Raw genomic sequence first — 27,949 nt, 5'->3', positions numbered from 1 at the left:
TTTTCTTTATAGTTTTATTTTAAAAGGGCAAAGAATCTGATTCTCTAATAAAATCTATAAAAACAATAAAAGAAATGCCATTAGCCACCTCTAGGATCCCCAGGTCATATGTATCTAAGTTTGTTAACAGTGGTCAGTTTTTAATGAGATGAGACTATCAAACTTTTAATATACTGCTTCACATGCTTCTAATGATAACTAATAGTTCACCAGCTTACTAAACTGCATTAAAGAAATTTGTACCTTTAGATGATCACAAAACCATTTTTTCTTTTGAGATTTGTAGGTTGATCTTGGATATGACCTGGTTTTCCTATAATCAATTTGGCTATCATGTTACTTTCTAGTTGGTTCAGGAAGTAGATACAGGGCATAAGAAAAACCCTTGTAACTTCAATGCATTTTTAGAGCAGGAAGCTTTCCATATTTTCTAACTTGATCCTTCAAAATCACATTTAAAAAAATGTATGCAAAAGAGAACATTGTCATTTACTGTGCAGTGGTTGGTGGGTTTTGTTTGATATTTGTGTTTTGTAAAATATCAATTTAATAATTTTATGGTAAGGATTAACATTTTTATTCTTTTATAAAATAAAAGTCCCCATTTATATTATGTTTTTTTCTTAATGAAATTATCTTTAGTTTTCAAATACTACAAATATCCATTGTGTTTGCCATTTATCTAATAGTTTTATGCATGCTATCCATGCTCATTCCTACATGATTCCTAGTCCCACTTATGTAATTAACATATGTGATGAAGCACTGTGCTTTGCGAGATGAGTAGTGGAGGCTGTTCCATATGCATGAATTAAATGAATCATGTATTATCATACTGTTAGAATTTATCTTGATAGCAATAATTTTTTTTCTCTGTTTACCTTCAGGAAAAATCTCTTGCCAAATGGCTTCAATTATTTTTTCGCTACGTTTGAAATTGTGATATCTTTTTTTCTAGTGCCTAAGGCTTTCCAGCCAAAATCACTGTAAATCTAATCAATTCAGTTGCAAAAGAAGAGAGACAAAAAGAAAGAAGTACAGTAGAATTGTACATTGTGACTGGATTCATTGACCTTTTCTACAGACCTTCTCTTGTTACTTTAACCTCGGTTAACAACCAAATCTTCTTATTTCAGTATATTTTATATAAAATAGTTTAGATAACGTAAAACTAAGAAGTTGCATTTGGTCACTTCTAAGAGGATACAATGAAAACTAATAGGATGTAAGCTTGGTGGACTTTGCTGGTATTTGTCTCAAGGGTGAGCAAGGGTTAAGCCATGGTAATGAAGATGTTTTGAAATGTCTGGCAAGTCAATGGAGTGACTCAATGAGTAAAGATAGCTCTACCAAGCCTGGTGACCTGAGTTTGATCTTCACATCCCACAGTGTAGAAAGAGAGAAAATATATTCACAAATTGTCCTCTAGTGTCCACATGCATGTCTAGGTTGAAGGCTACCATGGGAGACATCTAACCAAGGAAACATACAATAAAAGATTCTTATTTTGAGACAGGAAAAAAAACTGGTTTAATATGTGCATGCAAACAAATGTACCAGTAACTCAGTTTTTGAATAATAATGAGATATATTTATTTTTTCTAAGTGTAGCTCTTACTTAAAATTTGCTATTTCAAAAACCAAGACTACAAATATCATTCATCTCCAGAATGTTATGAGTTCAATGTCCAGCTTTCACTGACTGTTTTCTTTGAATTTCCATATCCCAGGAGTCATTCGAACAGCATTACACAACATGGATAGAGAAGCCAGAGAGCATTACTCAGTGGTCATCCAAGCCAAAGACATGGCTGGGCAAGTTGGCGGACTATCAGGATCCACAACTGTCAATATTACCTTGACCGACGTCAATGACAACCCTCCACGGTTCCCACAGAGTATGTACCTGTTGCCTACATGTTGCATTTATCACCATTCATTATGCAAAACAAATGGAATAATTGAATACATAAAGTACTGTCTTATCGAGTGAGGGTGTTTTATCCCATCCCTCCTGCTTGCCCTTGTGCTGTGTCTCTTCATTAGTCATGTGTAAAGGTATCATTGACCTACTGCCTTCTAATTCTCAGACATGTCTAGTACATTATAAAACTAATGAAATCTTACTTGTTACAAAGGAGATATGTTTTATTCAGACAGTCATGAATACATTTACTGTGGATTTTAATGGGGCTGTTCCATGCATGATATTTTTTCATATTTAGCTTATGAAATTGAAATTTTAAAACAAAATGTATACTGCCTCTGCATGCAGACACATGCACAAGCATACACTACACAAAGATACACACACACACTCACACACACACACGCACACAAATACAATATCTTCTAAAGGTTGTTAAAACTGATTTCATAGAGTTGGATTTCAGAAAAGAATATGAATATCTAAAACACAACTCATAATGCAATGAGCTGTTAGCGGTGAAAGGAGTTGGGTTTTATTCAAACCTCAGAGTGTCAATGACATAAATATAATGAAACTTTTCTGATATGGCAGATTTTGTAGTCAGCTTTTAATCAAATAATCATAAATGTCTATATCAATCCCATATGCAAGTAGTCACAGATATCAATCTTACAAGGGCTGGTCATTTAGTTTTGTCCATGTGCACATGGCAAACAGGGATGGAACATGCACAACTTATCAATGGCAACTTCTCATGAAAAATTGCTGTCAGTCCTCAGCTGCCAAACTGCTTCTCAGACATGGGTGGGACTTAAGAGTTGTTTCTTCATATGTACATGGTCTTTTGAATGTCTTATGTAGGTAACTACCTTTGCTGTGAGCTGATGAGTGCAACAGCTGTCATCTATAATATTTTTACCTCTACTTCTAGTTCCATCTTACAACGTTACTACATGTACAAAACAATTGAGATTCTGTAAGAGAGTTAAATAATAGTGAAATTTTCTCACATGTGAAAATATAGCTTTTATTCTTGAATCTAAATAAGGTGCATTTCTAATTTTATTATTTGGGCATATTACAAGGCTGGTATTAAACATTATTAAAAGCAAAAGGCAATTGATTTCTGTGACAAGAGAACATCAAATGTATGTTTCACTGAACTTACGGCAGCTTTGTTCCACTTAAAGCATTCTGTGTAAAGTAAAAAACATTTAGCTCCCAACACACTCAGAAATGTGGTTAGCAGTTTGATATGAAGATATTATGCACTCAGAATCATTTACTCTGTCTTGTCTAAAAGTCAGTTTTGACTTTGATTGAAATTAAATATAATGCTATGTTTTTAATAATTTGGTAATACTGTGATATCATATATTACAAGAGGCTACTGAGTTATGTAGATGCATTTTTTGCCTATCAAGTAGCTATTTATATAGTGGGAAATCATGATAAACTGCTTGAAAATAAAGATAGATAAAAAGATGACATTTTCACACAGCATCAGGATGTCCATGAATCTCTCAATAATTCAAAGTTTATGCTGATCATATCCAGTTTTGAGATAAATTTAATATTCTGTTTCTCTTGATGTGTGAGCATTTTCTTTAAATCTATGCACTTGGGATTCCTATCCTTCTTCACACTCTGAGTTGTTTCCTATCACACCATTGCAAATGAATCTTGTATGAATGCCTTCTTCACGACATTGTAAACTGGGTCCTCAAATGGTCTTCTTTTTCCATTAATCTAGTATGTGTGACGAAGTCATAGACATTTTATCATGTACTTAGTAATCATTCCATCATAATAAATAGAGCCTCTCTTTATTTGACAAATCCAACTGCAATTTATAGTATACGTTTTTCATTAATTATAAATTCAACAGGTTTTTGTAATATATTCTCTTCTCTTTTCTTCAGTTTAATTATAATGCAAGTAGGCACTGATTTTATCCTTCCCTCTCCATGTAAACATTTTAAAGTTATCTACTGAATGGTGAGAAGGGTCTGTCACAATCTGTTCTAATTTCTCATTTCTGTGACAATCATTACAGTACCATGCCAGTCACATGTGCATGGTTGGTCTATTTCCTTCTCTTTAGCAGATTTTTTTGTTTCCATCAGTGTTCTCAAAGTGGGATATTTTATGTTACTTGTGTTCTCTTAAGAATCTACTTTTTTGCTCTTTGAATACTGCAGTGAATTTACTCTTCCACACTAACTAAGCACACAATTTAGCAGTGAACCACTCAACTGCATTCTTTATAATACAGAGATTTGGTTTAAGATAAAGATCTCCACCTTTTTTATTTAAATGTAATGAGCACCCATAATTTATAACCTTTTCCTAATACTTCTAATTTAAAGTCATTGTGTTGAACTTTTTCCCTCTTTCTAGTTCTTGAAAAAAATAAAATCAATTAACGTTATCACTGCCATAGGAGGGGATGGTTATATTAAGGTGGTCAAGGGCTAGTGAACTAAATAACTTTTCATTACCCACCAGGTTTCTATTTCTGAAGTGTGCTTTAGAAAGTATTACCAGTTCATAGTGGATTCAAAGGAATCATGAGAAAAGATTACATATGGTGCATGAAATTATGGCCCATTCAGAAACAAAAATGGGGAATAATGAGGTTGGTTTGGCTACACTGCTAAAATTTTGCAGCATTTGAAGACATTACATGAAAAAATGTGCTAATGTGGTACAATTTAACAAATGGATTTCTCTATTATGGATATTCAAATTGTGAAATAAGAGTTTTAATAATGCCTTATGTGTGTGTGTATACATATGTGTGTGTATGTGTTTGTATGTGTGCACATGTGTGTGTATGTATGTATGTGTATGTGTGTGTATGTGTGGGTGCTTGTGTGTGTATGTATGGGTGTGTATATATGTGTGTATGTATGTATGTGCATGTATATGGTATGATTCTTAAAATCACATGTACATTGCCATGCATCTTATTGCAGAAGGCTTAAGCTTTATCCGCAGCTAAACTAATATTTTAGTAAAAATGATTGTTTTATATTTCTGTTTCTCCTTTTTAGGGATCCACTTTTTATCTTTTGAATGCCTTGCCTTTGTGATATATCTCCATATTTTTTTCCATTTTGAAGAAATTTAATACTCTCATAGATGTTCTGTTTAGTTTAATCTTCTTTTATAAGTGTGACGCATCATATTCTCTTAATTTCATTGCAGTTGGAAGATAATGCTTTTTTTTTAATAAGTTATAGTCTATGATAAACATGTTTTGAGCAACTATATGGGTATGATTTTCTGGAAACAGACTTCTATATCTTATTTCACTAATCCTCACCATATGTTGTCAAACAGTTTCATGATCACAATATCTGCCAAAGTGGTCTGAGACCACAGATCCTGATGTTATAGCTGTAATTGTTTTGGATTATCACAAACCATGTCCACACAAGATGGTGCGCCTACCCAATAAACACTTTCTGTTGTGAGTGCTTAGAGACTAGTCACTCCATCATAGCTCTCCCTCTCCTTGGGCCTTTACATTTCCTTGAAGATAACACTGAAGTTAATACAATTAATAATACTACAATTGCTTCTGAATTCTCCAATGGCAGAAAAAAAAAGATTCATATGACTCTCACATTGAGTTAAAAATGAGTGATTACGTTCACTTAGGATGACTTGATAAACACTGAGATTAGGTGGAAGTCGGGGCCTCTAGCACTGAACAGTTACCCTGTGAATTCAAAGGATCACAAAGGAAATTAGAAACTATTCCGAGAAAATTATGATTTATTAGAATGTGACAAAGGCACACAAAGGCACATTGCTGATATGCAGAAAGTCTTAATGATCTCAACAAGCAGCCCAGTCATGCTCATTATCCCTTTAAGCTGATGCCAGGAAACCAGCAGAGCATGATACTCTCAGGGAAGCTGATGAAGAAGCTACAGAGGAAAGAGTCAGAGCTAGTTGTGTTCACTTCCTGAGGCTTAAAAGTAGAGGTAAAACTTTCTAAAGAACATTGGTGTTTCTTAGGATAGTCAAAATACCAACACAATAGAGCAATTTAGGAGAAGTTGATTTCTCCCTTGTAGATGACTGTGACTCAAGGCACATACTCAAGAATATGGTATAAATAGTCAGAGAAACATTTTTATTAGTAAAAACAATGTATGTGACTAAGTTCCTGAAATCTCATGATAAAAAATTACACAGATGAAGAGTGTTTCTAAAATGTGAATAAAAGTAGTTTTTGGAATATATTTCATTTTTTGGAATATATTTCTATGTAGGATAGTTTTAACACTGTTGAGTTTAAAACAAGGAATTAAATTACATATAAAATTAAAATGTAAAGCAGAGGTTTGAAGGACTCTACTCCAGTCCTGAGAGTTTCACTAAGAGTAAGTTGTTATTACTCTCCATAGCACGCTATGTAAATATCTTTTCTCCTAGAGAGTGTGATTGTATCAGGTAAATAGCATTATTGTGTAATATCGAGAAGTAGTCACTTGCTGATTGTGGTGGCAAAGAAGTGAAATTACCACACTTGGAAGATGGAACAAGAAGTTAATTTCAGGCATTCATTATCAACTATTTAGAAAAATAAATCTTGTCCTGACTGTATGAGACTGTGTCTTAAAAAAAATTAAAATTAGAAAAATATGAAGATAGGAGGTAGAAAAAAGGAAGAGAGGGAAAAAAAGGAAAGAAGAAAGGAAAGAAGGAAGGAAAGACAGAAGGAAGAAGAAAGAAATGAATGAAGAGAAGATGAAAAGAAATAAAAATGAACAAATGTTATAACTTGCTACCTCACACTCCACTACACATACAAGTGAGTTTCCACGAGCATCAAAGCTCCTCTCTTGATCAGGAAAGTCACTCATGCTCACCGAAAGCTCATGTGATACCTGTGATTATAGCAATAAAGATTTTTTTTAGTTCAACACAATTGTATCACTTCTTCTCATTCATTCCTCTAATCCCTCCTGGATACCTTCCACTGAATAGTTTGCTTGCCCTTCCACTCTTTAATGAATAGTATCTCTTTTTAATATATTTGTTACATACATATATGTGCACAGGCACACATGCATACACACCTATATGTGTATATTCACAAATGTATGTATGTAAATACATATACCCCTATACAAATACATAGAATATACAAACATATACATATAAAATATATAGTTAAATAAATATATATAAACATAAATATATATTTAAATTATTAAAATTTATAAATAAATTATTAACATATACAATTAATTATAAATTTATGTATTTACTGCAGCAATTTTGAAGATACCTTACTTTTTAACAGTTTTCTATATTCTAGCCCTTACAATCATTCTGCTATATCTTTTTTTGATGTTTCCTCTGCCATAGACATAAGATATGTGATGTAGATGTACCCAATAGGTCTGGGCCATTGTGTTCATTTATAACTGCATTGTTTCCAATAATTCTTTCTATGATCGTTTTTGTTTTCTGTAAAGAGAATTAGAAATCATCCATGAGTATAAATATAATATTAACAATGTAACAAAAACTTATATGACATAGTAAAGTGTTGAGAATGGATGGTTTTCTACGATTATATGATGGCTCTATTACCAAGAAGCTGACTAGTTCCCAGAACAGGCATAATTCGAATGGGCCTATGTCTAATTAGATAGCTGTTGGTTGACAAATATTGTGTGTGCTACTTTTTACACCTACGTGCATCTTGCCAAGATTATTACCTGCCCTAGTTTATAGATGAGTATAGATATAATTGCTTTATTCACTTGGCAGACTGCATAGTATTTCATGGAACCATGAAAATTAAACTGGAAGAAAGAGGCTTTTCTCTCATGTCCAGTTCAAATTGTCTGAATCATGTGTCCTAAGCATGTCTTGTCTTCAGCAGAGCTGTCATCATCTCAAAAGAAAAAGATCACATGGACATCTTAGTAGACACAGAATAATCCAATATATTTCATAATTAAAAATTCTTGAGAAAGTGTGACTGGAAAGAACTTAAAAACAGCCTATGAGAAACACACATCCCACAGTGTCTTGAAGAAATTCCATTGACATCAAGAATGACACAGAGCTGCCCATTATCCCCCTCCTTTTCAGGACAAAACTAAAAGTCCTAGATGTAACAATAAGGGAGGACTAGAAAATTAATGGATACGAATATGAGAATAATATACATTATTTCTAGTTGGAAATGATATCATATTATACATATGCAATCCTAAAAATTGCATCAGAAAACTTTTGGAAACAATTAATAATTTTTAGCCAAATGGAAAGCAGAAAATCAATTTACAAATCAGCAGCCTTTCTGAATCAACAAGAAACACCCAAAGAAAGGTATCAGGAATACATTTCCATCTACAATAGCATCAAAGACAATAGACTATCTTGGAATAAACCTATATCGAGAAGATGAAAGACTTCCGCAATGAAAATTTCAAAAATCGAAGGAAATAAAATTATATACACACACACAATGCTTCATTAAAGTTGAAAAAATCTAATATTCGCATCATAACAAAAAAGATCCTGTATAAGAAAATCAATCTGGATCTTGAATAATACTGGCGGGATTTCTACCAGATTTTAAGGATTTTTAAATCAAGTTATAATTGTATATCTAACAGATTATGGAATACCATAAAATGAATGATATAACAATAGAAAAAATATGCCTTGCTTTATTGAGATATTCATTTTAATGGGAAACAGAATTTAGAAACAGAATTACTAATACTTACAAATATTAAATAACAAATAATGATAAAATACCTGAAGGTATACATGTTATGTGTTTGATGTTGACTATAGGACAACACTCATGTCATAGAAGGGATTAGAGACAAGTTTGGATTTGGGTTTTTTGTTTGTTTTCTGTGTTTGTTTTTTTATTTCTTTGAAATATCTATGCAATCATCACTTACATAGCTTTCTTTTTGGGGAAATACAATATTTGTGCATTTTACTGATTTGTCTTGTATGTGAAGTATTTTTTAGATTCTGCTTTGTTTATTATATACACACACACATACACACACACTCAGAGGCACTTATACATATATATATATTAGATTTTGACCCACATTCTTACAATTCTTTAACTGCCAGAAAATCAAGAATTAGGCCCTAACTTGCTTATTTGTAGAAATATGAGGTTTCTGTTATCATTACCAAATTAGCTAAAGGTATTTCAACTTTGTTTCATTGAGCAAATTTGTGATTTAGGTTATAGAACAAGATTTCTCTGCTCAGAAGATATGATTAATTGAATAAATCTGAAGATATGGTTAATTAAACTAAAAATATCAAAAATGCTTATGAATTTCAAAGTGATTTATTTTCTTAAAAGAGTATTTGCTGTGTTACATTACAGGTATTACTGTTCGTGTACTTAAGTGTTTACCTTAATGAGGTTAAACTTATATTCTTCTCATTGGAAATATGACCTTATGATCCTGCTTTTTTGATAGACATTTTCAATTTTTATACAATTTAAGTCCTAATTATCTAATATACTTGCTTCTCACTGTAGAAACGCTGGGTAACTGCAACCATCAGCAGCAGTTACTGGCATTTATGTAAAGGAAACAAGCAAAGTTCTTATAATCTCTAATAGAATTAGTATGACAAATTGGAATTGGTTTGGTAGGAATTATTCTCACAAATGGATGTTAGTACAGTTAGCATAAAACTTTAAATACTTTAATCAGCTTTTAAAGTACTTCCGTATGTTTGAAAGAGAAAAGCACAGGGCTTAAGAATGAGAATATCTTGGAAATAAATTTAAGTAAGAGCAAATGAGGGCTTGTATTTTTTCTTAATTTCAACACAAAAGAATTAACTTTTATTAAGAATTCATGCTTGTCCTTATAAATCCATTTGTAAAATTGATTTCTCTAAGTGAAATTTGTGATCTTCAACTGAGTCCTGAGAACAGTCCACGACATGAGTAAAGAAATGAGATAAGTATACAAATAGTTTTGGAGCACTGAGCACAGTAATCCTAGCTTCATACAACATTGTAAAATATTCCAGACCTATGCATGTTATTTAGTTTTTATGATTCTGTTTTGTATAAAATTAATTATAATACAAAATTTTGTAAAAAAAATTATACTACAGAAATGCCAAGACTTTACATGTACAACACAGAATTTATTAAAAATTATTTTTAAATCTTTTTTACATTAGCCTAAATTTTTAAAATTCTGCATTTTTACACTTATAATTCTGAATTCCAACACAGGTGACAACATATGCAATGCAGACCGATATTGAAAACTTCAACATTCATTTAGTTAGATAACCTTTGAACAATTCTATAAAGGAAGTCTTCAAGTCCTTGGGGAATATGTCAAGGAGTAGTGTAGCTAGGCCATATGGTAGACATACTTATTTTTAGTTTTCTCAGAATTCTGCACATTGATGTCTAGAGTGTCTGTAACAGTTTGCAATGTCACCTAAAGAGAAAAAGGGTTCCATTTCCTTCAATGTCTCTAGCATCTGATGTTGGTTGTTTTGTTGATCTTTGCAAAGATCTGACTAGTGTAAAATAAGATGTCAACATTGTCTTTATTTACATTACACCCTAATTGCTAGGGTAATCATTTTATGTAGTTATTTCTTAGTCACTATTTCTTCCTTTGAGAACTTTTTGTTTTCATTTATGGAAAGCTGAAGGAAAAGTAGTCTTCCCCAGGGTTAAACACTGCAATTGGTTTTCAAATACCAAAGGTTCATACTAAAAAGAGAGATAGAAGCAACATTATGCATACCAAGCCAGGTATATTTACATATTTAGTAATATATATTTATAAATATACACATATATGTATGTAAAAATTCAAGACAAAATAGGCTATAAGTTTGAAGGAGAGGTTGTAGGAGTATGTGGAAGGATTTAGAGGGAATAAAGGGAAGAAGAAAATGGTGTAATTACAATATATACATAAATAGATAATTTAAAAATGAAATTTTCTCTTAAAGTAAATAGCCACGATTGGCTATGAGACTATATGTTTTCAACCCTGTCAGAAATCCAGAATGACTGAGTTAACTGAAATTATGGGAAGCACAAAGCATAGCTTCTAAAACTTAGCCAATTTATAGATACCGCTGAACACCTGGACAGTCTCTATACTATAAAACTTTGGAGCATCTGATCTTCAGCCTTCTGGCCCAGAATCATCTGACAGACCTTAGTGATGCAGACTTATTAAGGGCTGATTACTCCGTCTAGGCAGATATAATCAGTCGACTATGCTGCAAGTATGACCTTTTCGGGACAGTAATTTGTCTGTAGATGGAAAGAGGCAATTCTTGCCGAGTGGCTGTCTCACCATAACTGGAGTAACTCCAAAGATGCTCAATTTCTTCTTAGAATCCATGACAGGAAGCTGTCAGAAGCAGACAGGTCTCTAATCAAACTGAACATTAATACAGAAATGTTTGTAATGTCAATTTTGTGGACTTCTGACGTTTTGAAAACCAATTATTTATGTAAGGTAATCTGGACTGTTGTCTGTTAACTCCTCTCAGCTATTTCTAAACAAAATATAGAAAACACCCTAGCAATAAACTCGAAGCCATGAATTTGCTATAGGCCCTTGACTCACAGGCTAGCCATCTCAAATTAGTTAAGAACGTTAAAGGACTGGGTCTAAGCCTTGTATTTCTAAACGTATTATACAGGCACAATGCCTATGAGAGTAACAATATTCATCTCATTTTTATATCGATAAGAAGCTTGTACCAATGGAAACCTTGAATTTGAAATCAAAGTAAATTTTGTACCATTTAAGAAATTATAACTTCATCTTGATAAAAATTATACAGATTTCTACCACTAGGTTATGTCTATGAAATAAATCCTAGCTAATCCTTGCTGTTCCAACAGAACCATTACTTTTCCCTAGAAAGACAGCCCAATATTAACCACCTTAGTCCCCAAGCCCAAAGATTTGAGTGGATGGTTTTCAGCTGACATTCACTCTAAAGCCAAGAAAAAAGCCAGGTTCAGAACTAAGTGTTTTAGTTAGGAGAGATGACAGAGGCTCTGGTTAGTCAACAAAATGAAGGACTGGGTATTAGGACTATCTTGTACCTCACTGGTACAAATTGGTATAATTATGCTCTAATTTTATTTTTGAGAGAAAAGTTTTATTTTAACAGGAAGGGTGATATGTAGGAGGAGCTAAGGTGAGAGGAAGAGAAGGCATAAGGAGAGGAGGAGAAGAAGGAGAGGAGAAACTAGGTGTTGAGAGAGAGAAAGAGAGAAAAAGAGGTGGGGGGACATGGAGGCAGATGTTCAACGTGTCTCCACCAGTCAAAGATGGTTGATATACCTAGGTTGGGTATTGGGTTACACTTCTGATCGAGCATTATCAAACTTATAAATCCTTTGATTAACATTTTTAAAAAATTGTATAAAAGCAAAAAGGAAAGGGGGGCATGGGATATGGGTTTTCTAGGGAGGGGAATTGGGGAAAGGGGATAGCATCTGAAATGTAAATAAAATATCCAATAAAAAAATTTTAAAAAGTAAAAAAATAAAACATAAAAAAATGAAATTTTCAAGTTGCCAATGTATACTTCCTTTTAAATTAAACACCTCTTCACTATTCCATTTACATATTGTGTTATTTTTTTGGGCATTAAATTCTGAGATTTGGGTTAGATTTTTACTGATTGGATTGTGCAATCGATTCATCGATTGACAGAGCTAAAAATTATAGTCAGTCTGAGTTCTTCATATAGTCTAAATATTCATCCTTCTCCAATGGATTATTAGTAAGTGTTTTCTCCAGTTCTATGGACTACATATATACTCAATGTTATTTTTGTTGATGTTGTTGTTGGTGGTGGTGGTTTTATTTTTTTAATTTATTTTTTTTTTTTTACTACATTTGTTTTTTTACAGTCTAGTCATTAACAACCTGCTGGTCCACCCTCCCACAGTTCCTCATCCCATTCCTCCTCCCTCTGTCTACATAAAGATGCCCCTCCAACTTACACCTGCATCCCACCTTGTGCCAGACCTCACCACTCCCTGGGGCTTCAAGTTTCCCAAGGGCTAGGAAAGTCCTCTCTCACTAAGGTCAGATCCAGCAGCCCTCTGCTGTATATGTGTTGGGGACCTCATATCAGCTGGTGTATGCTGCTTAGTTGGTGGCTCAGTGTCTGAGGGATCATGGGGGTCCAAGTTAGTTGAAACTGCTGTTCTTCCTATGGGGTCATCTTCCTTCTCAGCTTCTTCCAGCTTTTCCCTAATTCAACCACGAGGGTCCCTGGCTTCTGTCCATACCTTGGGTGTATGTAGCTGCATCTGACTGTTTCAGCTGCTTGTTGGACCTCTCAGAGGGAAGCCATGCTATACTCCTATATGTAATCACACCTTAACACCACTAATAATGTCATGCCTTAGCTCCCCTTGAGATGGATCCCAAGTTGGGTAGGTCCCTGGTTCTCCTTTCCCTCAGTTTCTTCTTCATTTTTATCCCTGCAGCTTGTTTTTATTGCTGCATAGAAACTTTTGCCTAATATTATTTGTGAATTCTCACTTCTGAGCTGTTGGCAAAAAGTCTTTCCCTGTGCAGGCTTCTTCAAGTGTGCTCCATATGTCACCCGCTTACTCTCTCAGAGTTCAGGTTTATGTTAAAGGCTTTTATTCACTTGGAATTGAGAATTTTATTTTTACAGAGTGAGAAATAAGGATCTATTTTTACGCCTCCACATATGGATACATGGTTTGTTCAGCACTGTTTGTTGAAGATGTTGTCTTTTCTCTAACATGTAATTTTGTCAACTGCATTAAAGCTTAATTAGCTGTATTGGTTTGTATCTGGATCATGTGTTGCATTCATTTCTCTACATGAATATTTTTGTTCTGGCTTTATGGTCTGTCTGGTAATATAGATATTGTAAATCTGACCAGGATTGAGTTACATAAATAGCCTGCTTTTAGTAAAGAGCCATTTCTACATTATTTTTTCTGCCTATCCATGAGCATAGAGGGTATTTTCATCTACTAGAGTCTTATTCATTTTCTTTCTTTAATGTCTTCAAATATTTGTGGTAGATGCCATGCATTTATAGGCTACTTTTACTCCAAGGTATGTTTTAAGAATGATGTGTACTGGCTGTCTCCTTAAACTTTCCTTGAATTGTTCATTGTGATGTACAAGATTGAAAGTGTTATTTCACTACAAGAATTTTCTGATTATAAAGAATCATTAGATTATTTATATATAAGAACATGGCTCCACTCAATCAGGGCACTTGAACTTCCTCCTATCTTTGTTTAATATTTTCTCTTGTCTGATTGTCTTATATATTTTCAATATCTAATGAGACAGAATAAATTGGACATATTTATTTCCTCCTGTTATTAATACTATTTCATCATTTAGTGTAATATTGCATATTATTTATATTTAATGATTGGATTTGTCCTTTGGCACTATATGGTTTACCAGTAGGTACACACTAGTGAAGGCAATGATTCCCTTTCTTGAATCTATCACTAGAAAATAGTTTCTGTTTTATGACTAGAGTGGATTAAATCTTCATGCGTCTTTTTCTGATTATTGCTAGACTACTCTCATTTAAACCCTTACCCATTTGAGAATTTGCTAGAAGTCTGTGACTGATTGAAGTTGCTATGTATATCCCTAAAGATAATATTTTCAATTTTTTTCTGTATCCTATGATTCCTAAATTTTTTCAACTCCATCTTCCATAATATTCACTTGCCTAGCAGGAGACAGCGTACTGTCTTATTTGGGGCTGAAAACTTAGCTTACACATTCTCAACATGACACAAGCACAACCGTATTTTTTCAACCACCACATTTCACTACTGAGAGAGGTTTCTCCTATTAAGCCTGAGAGTAGCAAATGACTATGATGTATTTATATATTTTGAATGTTTTCAGATAATATGTCAATTTGAATAAACAACTGAGTTAAGCTCCTTCATTCAAGTGTCCTTCCCATCACAGGCTTTTGAATGGATGTGCAGCAGTTGGTGTGGATGATACTCTTTGGAGACTCAGATTTGGGGAACAGTCAGTAACTCAGGCATATGACACTATTTCACAATGGACTCATTTTTATGGTTTGTTATTCTTCTTAGTGGTATTCAAATCGGGTGATGTAATTGATACCTTTTACTCAGCAGTAAAACACATGATATTATTTAGCAATACAAAACTGGACAGTTACCTGCTTAATTCAAATTTCTTTCCCTATATGATTCAACCAACATGTTGTGACTTAATCTATAGGGTACCATTATCCATGTTCCATTGGGCAACCAATAGAAATAACAAGAATCTGGGCTGTCTCAACAGCATCTATGGCCTCTTTGGCTCAAAAGTCATAAGAACGTACCCCACACTTGGCAAGATAGACTTTGTTTATTAACCAATGGCTTCTAGATGAAGCTTTTTGTCAGCCATGCAGATTAACTCCCTTGCAACCATCCTTTTTAATAAATTGTTTGTTGTTTAGTTACTAGTTACTAGGTTTCCATTTTCAGAGCATTTCCAGTGTGGTTTATTTTCTTCTCCACTTCTTTGCCTATCTTATTCATGGCAGCATCCTCTCTTTTTCTGGCTTTACAAAACCCCCACCTCTTCTACTTGAACATTGCCTACATTTTAACATTTTCTTTTCCTTAAGTTAGCTACTTCATTTCTAGATATTTGGTCTCTACAGGGCATGGAGATTTTAAGCTAGTCCACATATGAGGGAGAATTTGTAGTATCCATTTTTATGTCTTTTGTACCAAAGTAAGTATAAAGTTCTAGATCAAGATATTTATATATTATCTGCTTAATATTATTGCTGTTATTGGGTAAATGATTTATTTAATTACATTTAAATTCAAGAGTCCTAGTATTTACACTGTTTTTTGAATGTTGTGATAAATACACTAATAAACATGCTTTTAATTTTAATAGTTAAAGTAATATATTTAAAATAATTTTAAATAATTAAAGGAACACTACCTTAATATTTTGTATCAATAAAAATTTCAGCTTATTTTTGTTTCCAAATCCTGAATTATGATACCTTTGTATGAGTTTATTTTGCACATAGGAAAAACAGTGCCATTACACAACAACTACATATCACCTAAGGTGTAGATTTTCACCCTTCAGGTGGTTTTAGTTTTGAAAACATAATTTTTCATGTGACCATAAGGCAGAGCTACCAAACTTAATTGAAAACATTGATATGTTTGGAAATATTTGATATATATCTAAATATGTTCATTATTTTCTATGGTATTTCTTAAATATTTCAGTAAATTATTCACAAAATGGTAGCCTATATTTTCTGATATAGCTTTTCTCCTTTTCCTTGTTAAATTTCAAGCATGCTCACACACACACATACACACCCACACATACATATAAATACATATTTGAACTTCACATTAATGTAACGAAAAAACTGGGATTGCTTATGCTTGACTGATTCAATTTTAGTCACTATAAATGAAATTTTTTTATTATTTTGCTTTTCTTTTAGTAAAGGTAATAATATGTAAAGATAATATGGAGTTTAGATGATTAGATTAGATAATTAGATTAGACTAGTTCAAAACTAGTCTATTATTTAAGTATATTATATTTACATATATTGAAACATTTAACCAAGCTAAAAGAATATTTATGGATATTTCATTCTATATTATGTTCATTGATAATGCAGATAAGATACTTATTATTTCTTATGAGATATGTATGTTATGAATATTATCATATGTAACTTTAATATGAAATGTTTTCCAGAACACTACCAGCTATATGTTCCTGAGTCTGCTCAAGTTGGTTCAGCTGTTGGGAAAATCAAGGCAAATGATGCAGACACAGGCTCAAATGCAGAGATGACTTACTCCATCACTAATGGAGACGGGATCGGAGTATTCTCTATCTCCACTGACAAGGATACCAGAGAAGGAATACTTTCCTTAAAGAAGGTAAACAAACAAAAAATTATGCTGATTCACATCACTCATCAATATTTCCAGAAATCAAATTTGGCATATATACGTGTGTGTGTGTGTGTGTGTGTGTGTGTGTGTGTGTAATGTTTCTGGTCATTAAAAGAAAATGAGCATAGTATTATATATTTTCTTCTATTTAAGTATAAAAGACTCCATAGAAGACAATCTTTACCTGGTAATACCCTTTCAAATCAATGATTCTTTGTGGTTTCATGTTCTCCTTCACTGCTGGGTTATGTGAACTCCGCTTCGGCAGACAAAAAGGGAGGATACAAACAGCCTAAGATGGGGCCCCAGCCTGGGTGATAAATGAGGCAGACTGAGGCCAAGGAGGCAGAGGTTCCTAAACTCTTGGGTGTCCAGTTCCCCCTGGAATCTGCTAGGAGTTGAGAATGGAGGGGACCAGTACATATTGGCGATGGGCCCGAGTTAGGGCGTTCTCTAACTCTCAGAAGTACAGTTGTAGCTGGGATCCTCATGGAGTCATGAAGGACAGTGGAAAGCAGGCTGGAACTCCAGCTCAGCTCAACGGTGTGTGTCCATTTTCATGGGCTCGGTAGCCTTCTGCTACAGACTTATGCATCAAGGCTCTCTATAGTGAAGGCTTACCTTCAGGGTGGTTCTTGGTGAGAGAGAGACAGTCCTTGCTTGTACAAACTGTTTGTTTATTGTTCATTGTGGAAAACGGGTGCGTACAAATTATTCAGGGTAGACTAGAGATTAAATCATCATGGTCGACCTATCTAGATACCTCATTAGCATGGACAACTCTGTTATGTGATTAGTGGTCATGATACTCATGTGTGGTGTTGTGGTCACTTCCTCCAGGATGGAAACTGGGTAGGGAGCAGATAAAATGCCTACCGATCTCGCATATGAGAATACAGGTTTCAGAGTCCATTCAGCTCTCCCATTTTTGTCTGGTGACAAGGTTCCAATTGGCCCACAATTCTCATGTATGGAACAGTCTCTCTCCATGCAGATAATCCATCATCATGGGAAGCTTGCAATCCCCTATCGTAAAACTTGAATCTTTATTTCACCATGTTCTTTCCTACCTGAGTCATATTCCTTTTCCCCAAACTTTCCTGTACGTTTACCAATCATTTTTAATTTTTTTTAATTCTGAGATGGAATTAAATTTTAATTTTTGTGTTTGAATTTTTAGATCCTCTGTCAGGAATGTATGTTACTTGAATATTAACCGGATGGGATACTGTAATTTGAAGGAGGGAGAATGAAAACTGTTGATTGTATACTAGAACAAAGCTCAGGAGAAAAATAAATTGAAGAGATAATTAAAGAGAATCATTAACTTTAAGAGATGCATTGGAAGGATTATCTTGAAAGAAAAGAAACAATGATAGAAAATAATAGTTTATGATGGTGCACATACTCTTGAGACAAACAAAAGACAAGAGGGAATAAGTAATATCTACAGATATACTTACAGAAATATAGTTATAGGATGCTGATATTGAGTATTGATCCAAGTACTGACCATTAATATCTTTCTAAAATTTAATATAATATTAGTGTCTTAGTGACGGTTTTATTGCTGTGAAGAAACACTGTGACAAAGACAACTCTTATAAAGGACAATATTTAGTTGGGCCTGACTTACCATTTCAGACACTTACTCCTAATTATCATCATGGTGGGAAGGCTGACAAGGTCTACGGGGACTTGGTACTGAGGAAGGAGCAGAGTTCTACATCTGGATCCCCAGGCATCCACGGGAGACTGTGTTCCACACTATGCCAAGCTTGAGCATATGTCAGATCTCAGAGCTTGCCTCCATAATGATACGTTTTCTCCAACACTGCCACACCTACTCTAACAAGGCCACACATCCTAAGAGTGTCACGTCCCATGGATCAAACATACAATCCTTGAGCCCAATGGGGGCTAGCTATTCAATCCACCACAACTAGATTTTCAGAAGTAAAGCCAGTAGTAGCTAGTGCTTCTTTACCAGTAAGGTACAAGTGCCTTTATGTCATTAAAGGTAATGAAGAGTTCTTACCACCTACATGACCATAGTTAATTTTCCAAAATAACCAAATTAATGCTCATATGTTTGCATATTTGATTGACTACATGGTATTTTTATGCCTACAATGAATTTTTTTTAAAAAAATATTTCAACTGACAAAACGTTAGTGACAATTTAAAGAAAATCACCTATAAGTGTTTATAATTGCCTTCAACTTGGGCTTGCTTTCCTAGGTTTCTATTTGTCAGAGTTGAATTAATATTAGCACTTAGGCAACATTTTCTATCTTCAAATTATTATCAGTTTCTCAGTTAAGGTATTGCTGTGTGTTTTATAAGTAATCGCAATTTTAAAATGGACTTTTTTTTTTCTCTAGTGTGTTTTAAACCTCATAAGATACTGGTTCAGGTGGCAAGATACAGATAAAACAATTCTTGAAAACCTGTTTCTTATTTAATCTCCAAGGCAGCTCACCTTAGTCAGCAAAGCAGAAAAGCTAATCTCCTCAGAGATCAAAATCAGTACTACTCCATAAATCAGCAGCAGGCACATTGGCTCATCCCGGTCCATATCATCGCTTGATCAGGAAATTGCCAAGTTGAATTCACTGATGCATTGCATGGAACATTGTAAATACTCTTTGATAAGTTTCGCTCATAGTTTAATGGAGCCTGACTAGGTGGAAAGGTGACGAAGATAAGAATTGTAACCTTCATTCGTTTCTCTCACAAATACATCTGAAGCTTGAGGATGGGTTCTGTCTAGTAGGCTTTCAGAACCTCTTATTTGGGTCATTTTATAAAAAAGATCGCTGTGGAGAAGGTGTTCTAGGTATTATTGTTGTTATTGGATTTATTTATGTTATGTGTATGAGCGTTTTGCATGAATGTGTCTATATTTACCACTTGCCTGTTTAGTGCCTGTAGAAGTGAGAAAAGCACATAAGATCCCTTGGAAATAGAGCTGTGTATGGTTATGGAGCACCATGTGAATTCTGGGCAGCAAGTTAGGTCCTCTACAATAAACACTGCTCTGAATAACTGAGTCATTTCTCCAGAAGCTTCCATTCTAACTTCAAGGTTCCAATTTTGGTTGCTATCATAATTCATTTATCAACTAATTTTCTCAAAATTAAGTATCTTTTTTCTCTTATTTCATTATTTATTAATGCAAGACATAACATCCTGTTTTTATCTATTTTTAAAATTAACATATGGCATTTTATTCAATTTTTTTCATAAATGAAAGACAACTTCAATTTTATCTTTGTTTACAAAAGACAGACAGCCAAAATTACAAAAGACAGACAGCCAAAATTTTGTTGTAAATGCACCTCAAGCTAGCTTGACTATATCTTCCTATGGAAGCTTCTCCACCATTAACCTCGATTAATTTGATTGTTCTATCAACTGGGTCATAGTAGGCTTATTTTTTGTTGTTATTGTATATAGCTTTATTGTGTTGCAAATACTGGCTTCAGAAATAAGAACTCATGTAATATATTTTGATTATATTCCTGTTCAATCTTTACATCTCCTACCTAGGTCTTCCTTACTTCCTCCAACTTCTATTTCTTTAGACTTTCAAAATGATAAGTAAAACAAACAAATAAAAACAATAAAATAATAAATAAATAACCAAACCAGAAGACATCAAAACAAACCCCAAAATAAGAAGCACATTTTGTGGTGCCCATTACTTCTGAACATAAGGCCAGCACTTGACTGTAGTTGATACTGTCATTCCATTGGAAAACAATTGATTACTCTCTTCTTAGGTATCAATTTTACATAGATTTTTAATGAGCATTGTCATTTTGCCTGAATTGACCATGAAGTCTTCAGTATGCTGTCTCTGATTCTGTGAGTATATAAGCAAATCAGTCTTAGAAAGGTGTAGGAAGCCGCTGTTAACGGTGGTATAATCTGCCATCCCAAGATGGCGCTGGCCTCGTGTCTTCTCCAGAAGTAAACAATTAACTGCGCAGCTGCTAGGCAGAAAGACCGCCAAGTCACTGGCCAATCCCAAGGCATAATATTGGGTGGTGAGCGAACAGCCAATCATAAGTGAATACGTCACTCTAGGCTGTATTTAAGCTAGGCCCCTTCTGCATCTCAGCTCTTCCGCTCCCTTCCGCGTTTTCCTTGTCTGTGTTACAGAGTAAAGTCCTCGTTTGCAGTAACTACCCGAATACTGTCTCTCGTGTTTTTCGTCCATGGGCATGGGGCGACACGGGAGGCGCGTGTTATAGAAAGGCACTATTTCCTAGGAGTCATTCACCTCCTCTGGGTTTCACCTTTTCCCATCTCATCTTCTGCAAAGATCCCAGAGTCTTCAGAAAGGGTATGATCAAGGCATCTAAGTAGGACTGAGTACTCAAATGTTTCTCATTCTCTGTAGATTGTACAGTTGGGGGCCTCTGCCTTAATTCCCATCTACCACAATGAGAGGCTTCTCTAATAGGGGGGTAATGAATCCTCTGACCTTTGAGTATAGCAATATGTCAAAGGGAATAATTTTATTGCTATGTTGCTTTAAAAGAATAATAAAGTAGGTTTTACCTATCTAGTCTCTGTGGGTTTGTTTGTTTGTTTGTTGGCCAGATTGACAGTGTCTGCTATGGGATCCATGTAATGGAATAAGCCTCAAATTTATTCTTTTTTTTAAAAATGGTTGGTTAGCCCATAATATTTATGTCAATTTCTCACCAGTCTATTTTACACACACAATGCTGCTCAAAGTCATAAGGTATGGAGTTAATTGATATTGATAATCACTTTCTCCTCTGTTGTAATGAATTCCAGCACCCTGGATGCTTCTCAGTAGAGATGAAGATTCTAGTTGTGAACCAGTTTGACTTCTCTGTGTTCAGTTACTTCAGTGATATCTTCAGCAAAATGTCAGGTTGATATCACTGGTGACAGCATGTGATGTTTAGGAGAAAGGGACTATTGGATGCCCTTGGTCAAAACTCAGTATCAATTCTTTAAAAATATAAAGTATTTTTAAATAGTTATTATTTTTTATGTATCTGATATATAACATGTATATAAGAATTCTGTCTACCACATGTGTACATAACACACAGAGACACTACAGTCAATTAAGAGAGTTATATGATATATTTTCTATTTTAATCATATTAGTATGGTGCCAAATAACATACATTTATTCTTTTAAATATTGTGTTTATTGAGATTCTTATGGTTATTCTTTTGAGTGAAAGTTATTGCTTTGAGTGAAAGTCTAAGGAGTATGCTGTTTTTAATTATTTTTCTATGGATTTTAACGTTTGTTGGACAACAAAGAAAAGCAAATAAGACAAAAACAACTGTGTTTGTATGTGTATACAAACACAAAGAGTGATGATCTTCACGTTGTGACTCTAATACATTCTTCATTGGGAACAATTGTTTGCTATTCTACTTTTAAACATTAAACCAAGCATTGTTTGAATTTTAGACAGTTCTAATATCTGGGAATTTATTGTGCTCATCTGGCAGCAATGTAGAGAAGAGTCCAAATTTCAGTTTGAGCAACTGGATTGCTAAAATGTTTATTATTGTCTTAAATATGTAATAATTCATATTACATGTTATAGTATTGGAAATGGGTGATCTGATAAAAATGTTTTGATTAGTTCAGTTACATTGATTCATGGATACTGAAAAAGTTTGATTTTTTTATGTATGTACTATATAGAGATAAAATATATTTATACATATATATATATATATATATATATATATTTATAGAAGACTACAAAGCATGCCAAGCAAAAAAGTACAGACAGAAAAGCACTAGTTAAATTGATATTCTTTTTGTTTATGTTCACATATTATAATTGAAAATGCAAACTTTGAGAGAAATATAAGCAGTAATGATGTTCTGATATCGTATACTGCTTTGGATTGTCTGTTTTCCAGCATTAAATTTGAATTTTAATGTATGGAACTGGGAACTTAACTGAATCTTTATCAACGCAATGTGAATGAAAAATCTAAATGAAGGTACAACACATAAATTACACAAAAGAAAGCTTTTCCTATTGCTTAGAAGACCAGAACCTATAATCCTGCTACCTTGTACTCCATGAAAATTTGGCCAGTATACCTTGGCTACATAATAGTTTTAGTATTTATGTAGTGTTCAAGGTAATATAGTTTGAGAGGAAAAACCCACAAGGGTGTTTGAAGGGACAGTAGAAGAAATTAATGAGAGACAATTAAAATGTTCTAACTATGTAAAGCTGGATAGAACAAGTCTGGTGTGATAGATGGCAACTATCTATGTTAATATGAAATGGATTTATATGAAGGAACAAAAGTGCTGAGTTATATATGAGAAAGAGCAATGATATGTAAAGATAATTACAAAGAATAATGAGATAAAATTAAGAGAGTAAAATCTTCCATGAAAATCACACTGAACTCATTGATAATGAGGGATTAAATTACAGTATTGAGCATTATCTAAAGATTAGTAAGAGAAATCCAATTGCCTAAAGAAAGTAAAATTGTCCCTAAGTACCGCTTGCAGAAACCAAGAAGATAAAAAAAAGTGTCTAAATATTGTTAGATTCATAGCTGTATAATTATTATAATGATATTACAAAATTACTTAGACATTTTATAGGTAGAAATAAGAGCTTATTGACTTATTTTACATGTAATAACACATAGTTAAAAAGAAGATGAATGAGCTAACTTATTACTGAAGATAATATGTGCACAGAAAGTCTAATTCTTTGTATTCATTCATCTACTTTATCTCAAGCTATTTACTCATCTATTAGATTTTGAACAGTATAACCTCATCATTAAATGGGAGAGTACACAGCCTGAATTAAAAAAAACACATTCAATTCATTTGTAGCTGCTTCCACTAAGACATTTCTCAATTTTTATGATTTCTTATCCTCAATGGTATGAGAAGAGCAATTGAACAATTAATTATAAGTCATGAACCAATTTATGTTAAACACATAGGATACAGGTTAGCTGCTGACAATTCATATTTCAGAAATAATATGAGTGCATCAATGAAGTAACATGTTAAAGTAAGTATATTTGAGAGGAATGAACTACTCATCATGTCCACTCACTAAGAATTATTTTAGACATGAGAAATATGAATATGTGTCAGAGAATATGATTTCTTGTGTGGAAAACTGCATAGGTATGAAGTATTGTCAAAACATGAGTGTATTGTAATGACATTCACTTGTAAAATTGTTTAGATCTCAGTTTATTTAGAAAAACAACTGTTTCAGAAGTGAGAGAATGTCAGAGAAATTGGCTGAAAAGATTATTTAAAATATCTTTGGAGCAGTATCAGCCTTATTCTCAGAAAACTGACTATGAGAAAATGCTTCATATTTCATAACCTTACCTTTCAAGTATGAAAGAATTTACATAACACACAGAAATATATGCAACCCTGAGAACAAGAGTGATTTTGCCTTTAAACAATATATAAGCGGAGAGCCAAGCCCAAGTTTGTCATCTGAATTTCATTTTTGTGTGACTTTAAATTCATTCCTGTCCTCACACTTAGATACACACAACAATACATACAGTGGTTTAAAACAGAGATACACACTGTTGGGAAATATGTTACTTTGGGACAACTACTTATGGAATTAAACAGTCAACCTGTCAGAACACTGAAGAGAATTGCCATCAGGGTCAATGGAGGGAGATGAAAATAAGGAGGGTATTCACTCTAACCTGAACAAATAGTAACGTCCTAATACAGAAATTGTTTAGGAAGGAAAAACACTTATCAATTGTTTTACTGACAACAAAGTCAACATAAAAGAACATGAGTTAGAGGCAGCAAATCAATTGTATTTTCTGTAAGAATAGTCAACATAAAGGAAGTAAAAATAAGTAATACTAATAATTTATAAAGGAAAATAGGGAGAACTTCTACTACCTTATGGAATTATTATAGGTGGGTGAAAACTATTGGTTGAGCATTTTATGAAAAGTTGGACACTAGAAGCCAACAAAACAAATATTTCATCATGTTTTCCAAATATCAGAAGACTTCTTCTCTTGCTGAACCAGAGATATTTGAAATATAGTGGTTTAAGTTATATAAGTGTAATGGAAACAAAGTAACCTATAGGAGATATGCACATCATGATAATTTCAAAACTATAATCAGGAATAGAAAGAAGGTTGTATTCTAAAGCCACCAATTAATTATGAGTACATAACATATTCAAAATATCCATACAAATTCAGGGCACAAAACACTGTTTACAAAGTATGTCTCGGAATATTCAACTTCTAAATATATTAATGACCATAACCAAATTAATAATAATACACATCTAAAATTGAAGATTAGCGGAGATTAGTTAAATAACAACCCAAGTTTAGAAAACAAATTTTAGTAACATGAAAATTTGTAATAAAGAATTTATAAATGAATTTGTTTATTAAGAATCATGAAGGATATAAAAGGCCCTAAGAGCTACAACATTTGAAAAATTCTACCAGTGTTTCTCATTTACTCATGAACTTAATAAAAACAAAGCAAAACATGATGAGAACAAAAATAAACAAAACAGAAACTAAAGGACAAACTTATCAGAACTCCAAGGATCAGTCTTGGCTGGGAGAGTGGTTCTGAGAAAGGTGTGTCCAGTTGCTGTGAGAACAACTGGAAGTCAATTCATGAATCTTAGCTGGTGACCTAGGTTCTACTGAGATGTCTTTCTGGACTGCTCGTGTGTGTGTGTGTGTGTGTGTGTGTGTGTACACAAGTGTGTGTTCTGCTCTGCTTTAGTCAGCTTTTTCTTGCTATTCTAAAAAATTATCTGGTTGAGGCAACTCTCTCTGCTTATAAAAATTCTAAAAGCTCTCTGGATAGCTCATGGGTTTTCTGACCAAAGTCAGAAAGGCTGCTATAAAGAATTATTGGATCTTTAAACCAAGTCAGAAATCCAGTTAAAAAATAACTTCTTGAAGAGCTGGTTTCACTCTTCAGAGACATCCGGTGAGCTCAGCTCTCTCTGGCATAAATTCAGTCAGAACTATTATTGAGTTCTGCAAACTCATCTCATGCACACCAAACGCCCAGATTTTATTTACACATCTATTCATCCATTTATTTCAGATTTCCTTTTGAGTATTATTTCTTTATAAATCAGCATCTGGAGATCCTAGTCCTTTAATTGTTTTTTTAAAATTTTTATTGGATATTTTATTTACATTTCAGATGTTATCCTCTTACCCCATTCCCCCCAGACACCCAGGAACCCCTCTATCCCATCCCCCTCCTCCTGCTTCTATGAGGATATGCCCACACCTCCCCACCCTTGAATTTTCCTACACTCGGCGTCAATTCTTAGGAAACAGTAAGCACACATTTCAGTTTAACACTGCAGAAGAATTCCGAGATCTGCCTGTCTCTGTTAAGCACAGAGGATAAACTAGTTTGGTGAGACCCAATCCTGAAAATACCATTTCTACCATACCTGAACCCTGATTTACTGTGTCCCAGGCTGACTTTAAGCTCAGGAATCTGCCTACCTTTGTATCTCCCTGCCTTTGTATCTTTCCGACAACTGACTCATAGTGTAGCTGCCTTTGTTCCTTTAGATTCTTGAAGCCCCTCATAATTCATATCACATCCACATTTTTGCATAGTTGTGAAATTATGCATTTTTATTCTTATTTTTTTGTTTCCCTACTTTCTTTTTTTATTGGATATTTTATTTATTTACAATGTTATCCCTTTTCCAGGTTTCCCCTCTGAAACCCCCTATCCCATTCTCCCTCTCCCTGCTTCTTCGGTTGGTGGTTTAGTTCCTGGGAGTTCTGGGGGTTCTGATTGGTTGATATTGTTGTTCTTCCTATGGGTTGTAAACCCCTTCAACTCTTTTAGACCTTTCCCTAACACCTCCATTGGGGCCCCTGCGCTGAGTCCAGTGGTTGGCTGGGAGCATCTGCCTATGTATATGTCAGGCTCTGATGGAGCCTCTCAGGAGACAGCTATATCAGGATTCTGTCAGCAAGCACTTCTTGGCATCTGCAATAGTGTCTGGGTTTGGAAACTGCGTATGGGATTGATCCCTATGTGGGGCAGTTGCTGGTTGGCATTTCCTTCAGTCTCTGCTCCACACTTTGTCTCTGTATTTCCTCCCTTGAGTATTTTGTTCCCCCTTCTAAGAAGTACCGAACCATTCACACTATGATCTTCCTTCTTCTAGAGCTTCATGTGGTCTGTGAATTGTACGCTTGGTATTACAAGTTTTGGGGCAAATATCCACTTAACAGTGAGTGCATGCCATGTGTGTTCTTTTGTTACTGGGTTATCTCACTCAGGATTATATTTTCTAATTCCATCCATTTGCCTAAGTATTTCATGAATTCATTGTTTTTAAAAGCTGAGTAATACTCCATTGTGTAAATCTACCATATTTTCTGTATCCATTCCTCTGTTGATGGACATCTGGGTTCTTTCCAGCTTCTGGCTACTATAAATATGGCTGCTATGAAAATAGTGGAGCATGTGTCCTTGCTATATTTTGGAGTTTCTTTTGGGTATATCCACAGGAGTGGTGTATCTGGGTACTCAGGGTGTTCTATGTCCAATTTTCTGAGGAACTACCAAATTGATTTCCAGAGTGGTTGTACCAGCTTGCAATTCCACCAACAATGAAGGAGTATTCCTATTTCTCCACATCCTCGCCAGCATCTACTGCCACCTGAGTTTTTGATCTTAGTCATTCTGACTGGTATAAGGTGGAATCTCAGAGTTGTTTTGATTTGCATTTCCCTGATGATTAAGGATGTTGAACATTTATTTCTGTAGGTGCTTGAAGGCCATTCAAGTTTCCTCAGTTGAGAATTCTTTGTTTAGCTCTTTAACCCATTTTTAAATGAGGTTATTTGGTTCTCTGGAGTCTAACTTTTTGAGTTCTTTGAATATATTGGATGTTATCCCTCTATTGGATGTAGGGTTGCTA

The 27,949-nt window shown here is 34.0% G+C and overlaps 1 protein-coding gene across 6 annotated transcripts in view; it reads left to right on the top strand.

Moving 5' to 3' along the window:
• Cdh18 (cadherin 18) overlaps positions 1–27,949 on the top strand; it is a 796,539-nt gene that overhangs the window by 695,085 nt on the left and 73,505 nt on the right. For all 6 annotated transcript variants that reach the window (XM_076916405.1, XM_034523568.2, XM_034523569.2 and 3 more), the window contains 2 exons: positions 1,731–1,898; positions 16,756–16,943. In XM_076916405.1, coding sequence (XP_076772520.1) covers positions 1,731–1,898; positions 16,756–16,943 — 356 coding nt within the window. The remainder of the gene's footprint in view (positions 1–1,730; positions 1,899–16,755; positions 16,944–27,949) is intronic.

Source organism: Arvicanthis niloticus, chromosome 19, assembly GCF_011762505.2.
Source record: "Arvicanthis niloticus isolate mArvNil1 chromosome 19, mArvNil1.pat.X, whole genome shotgun sequence".
NCBI classification, from domain to species: domain Eukaryota; kingdom Metazoa; phylum Chordata; class Mammalia; order Rodentia; family Muridae; genus Arvicanthis; species Arvicanthis niloticus.
This window is presented reverse-complemented; position numbering and strand designations above follow the sequence as displayed.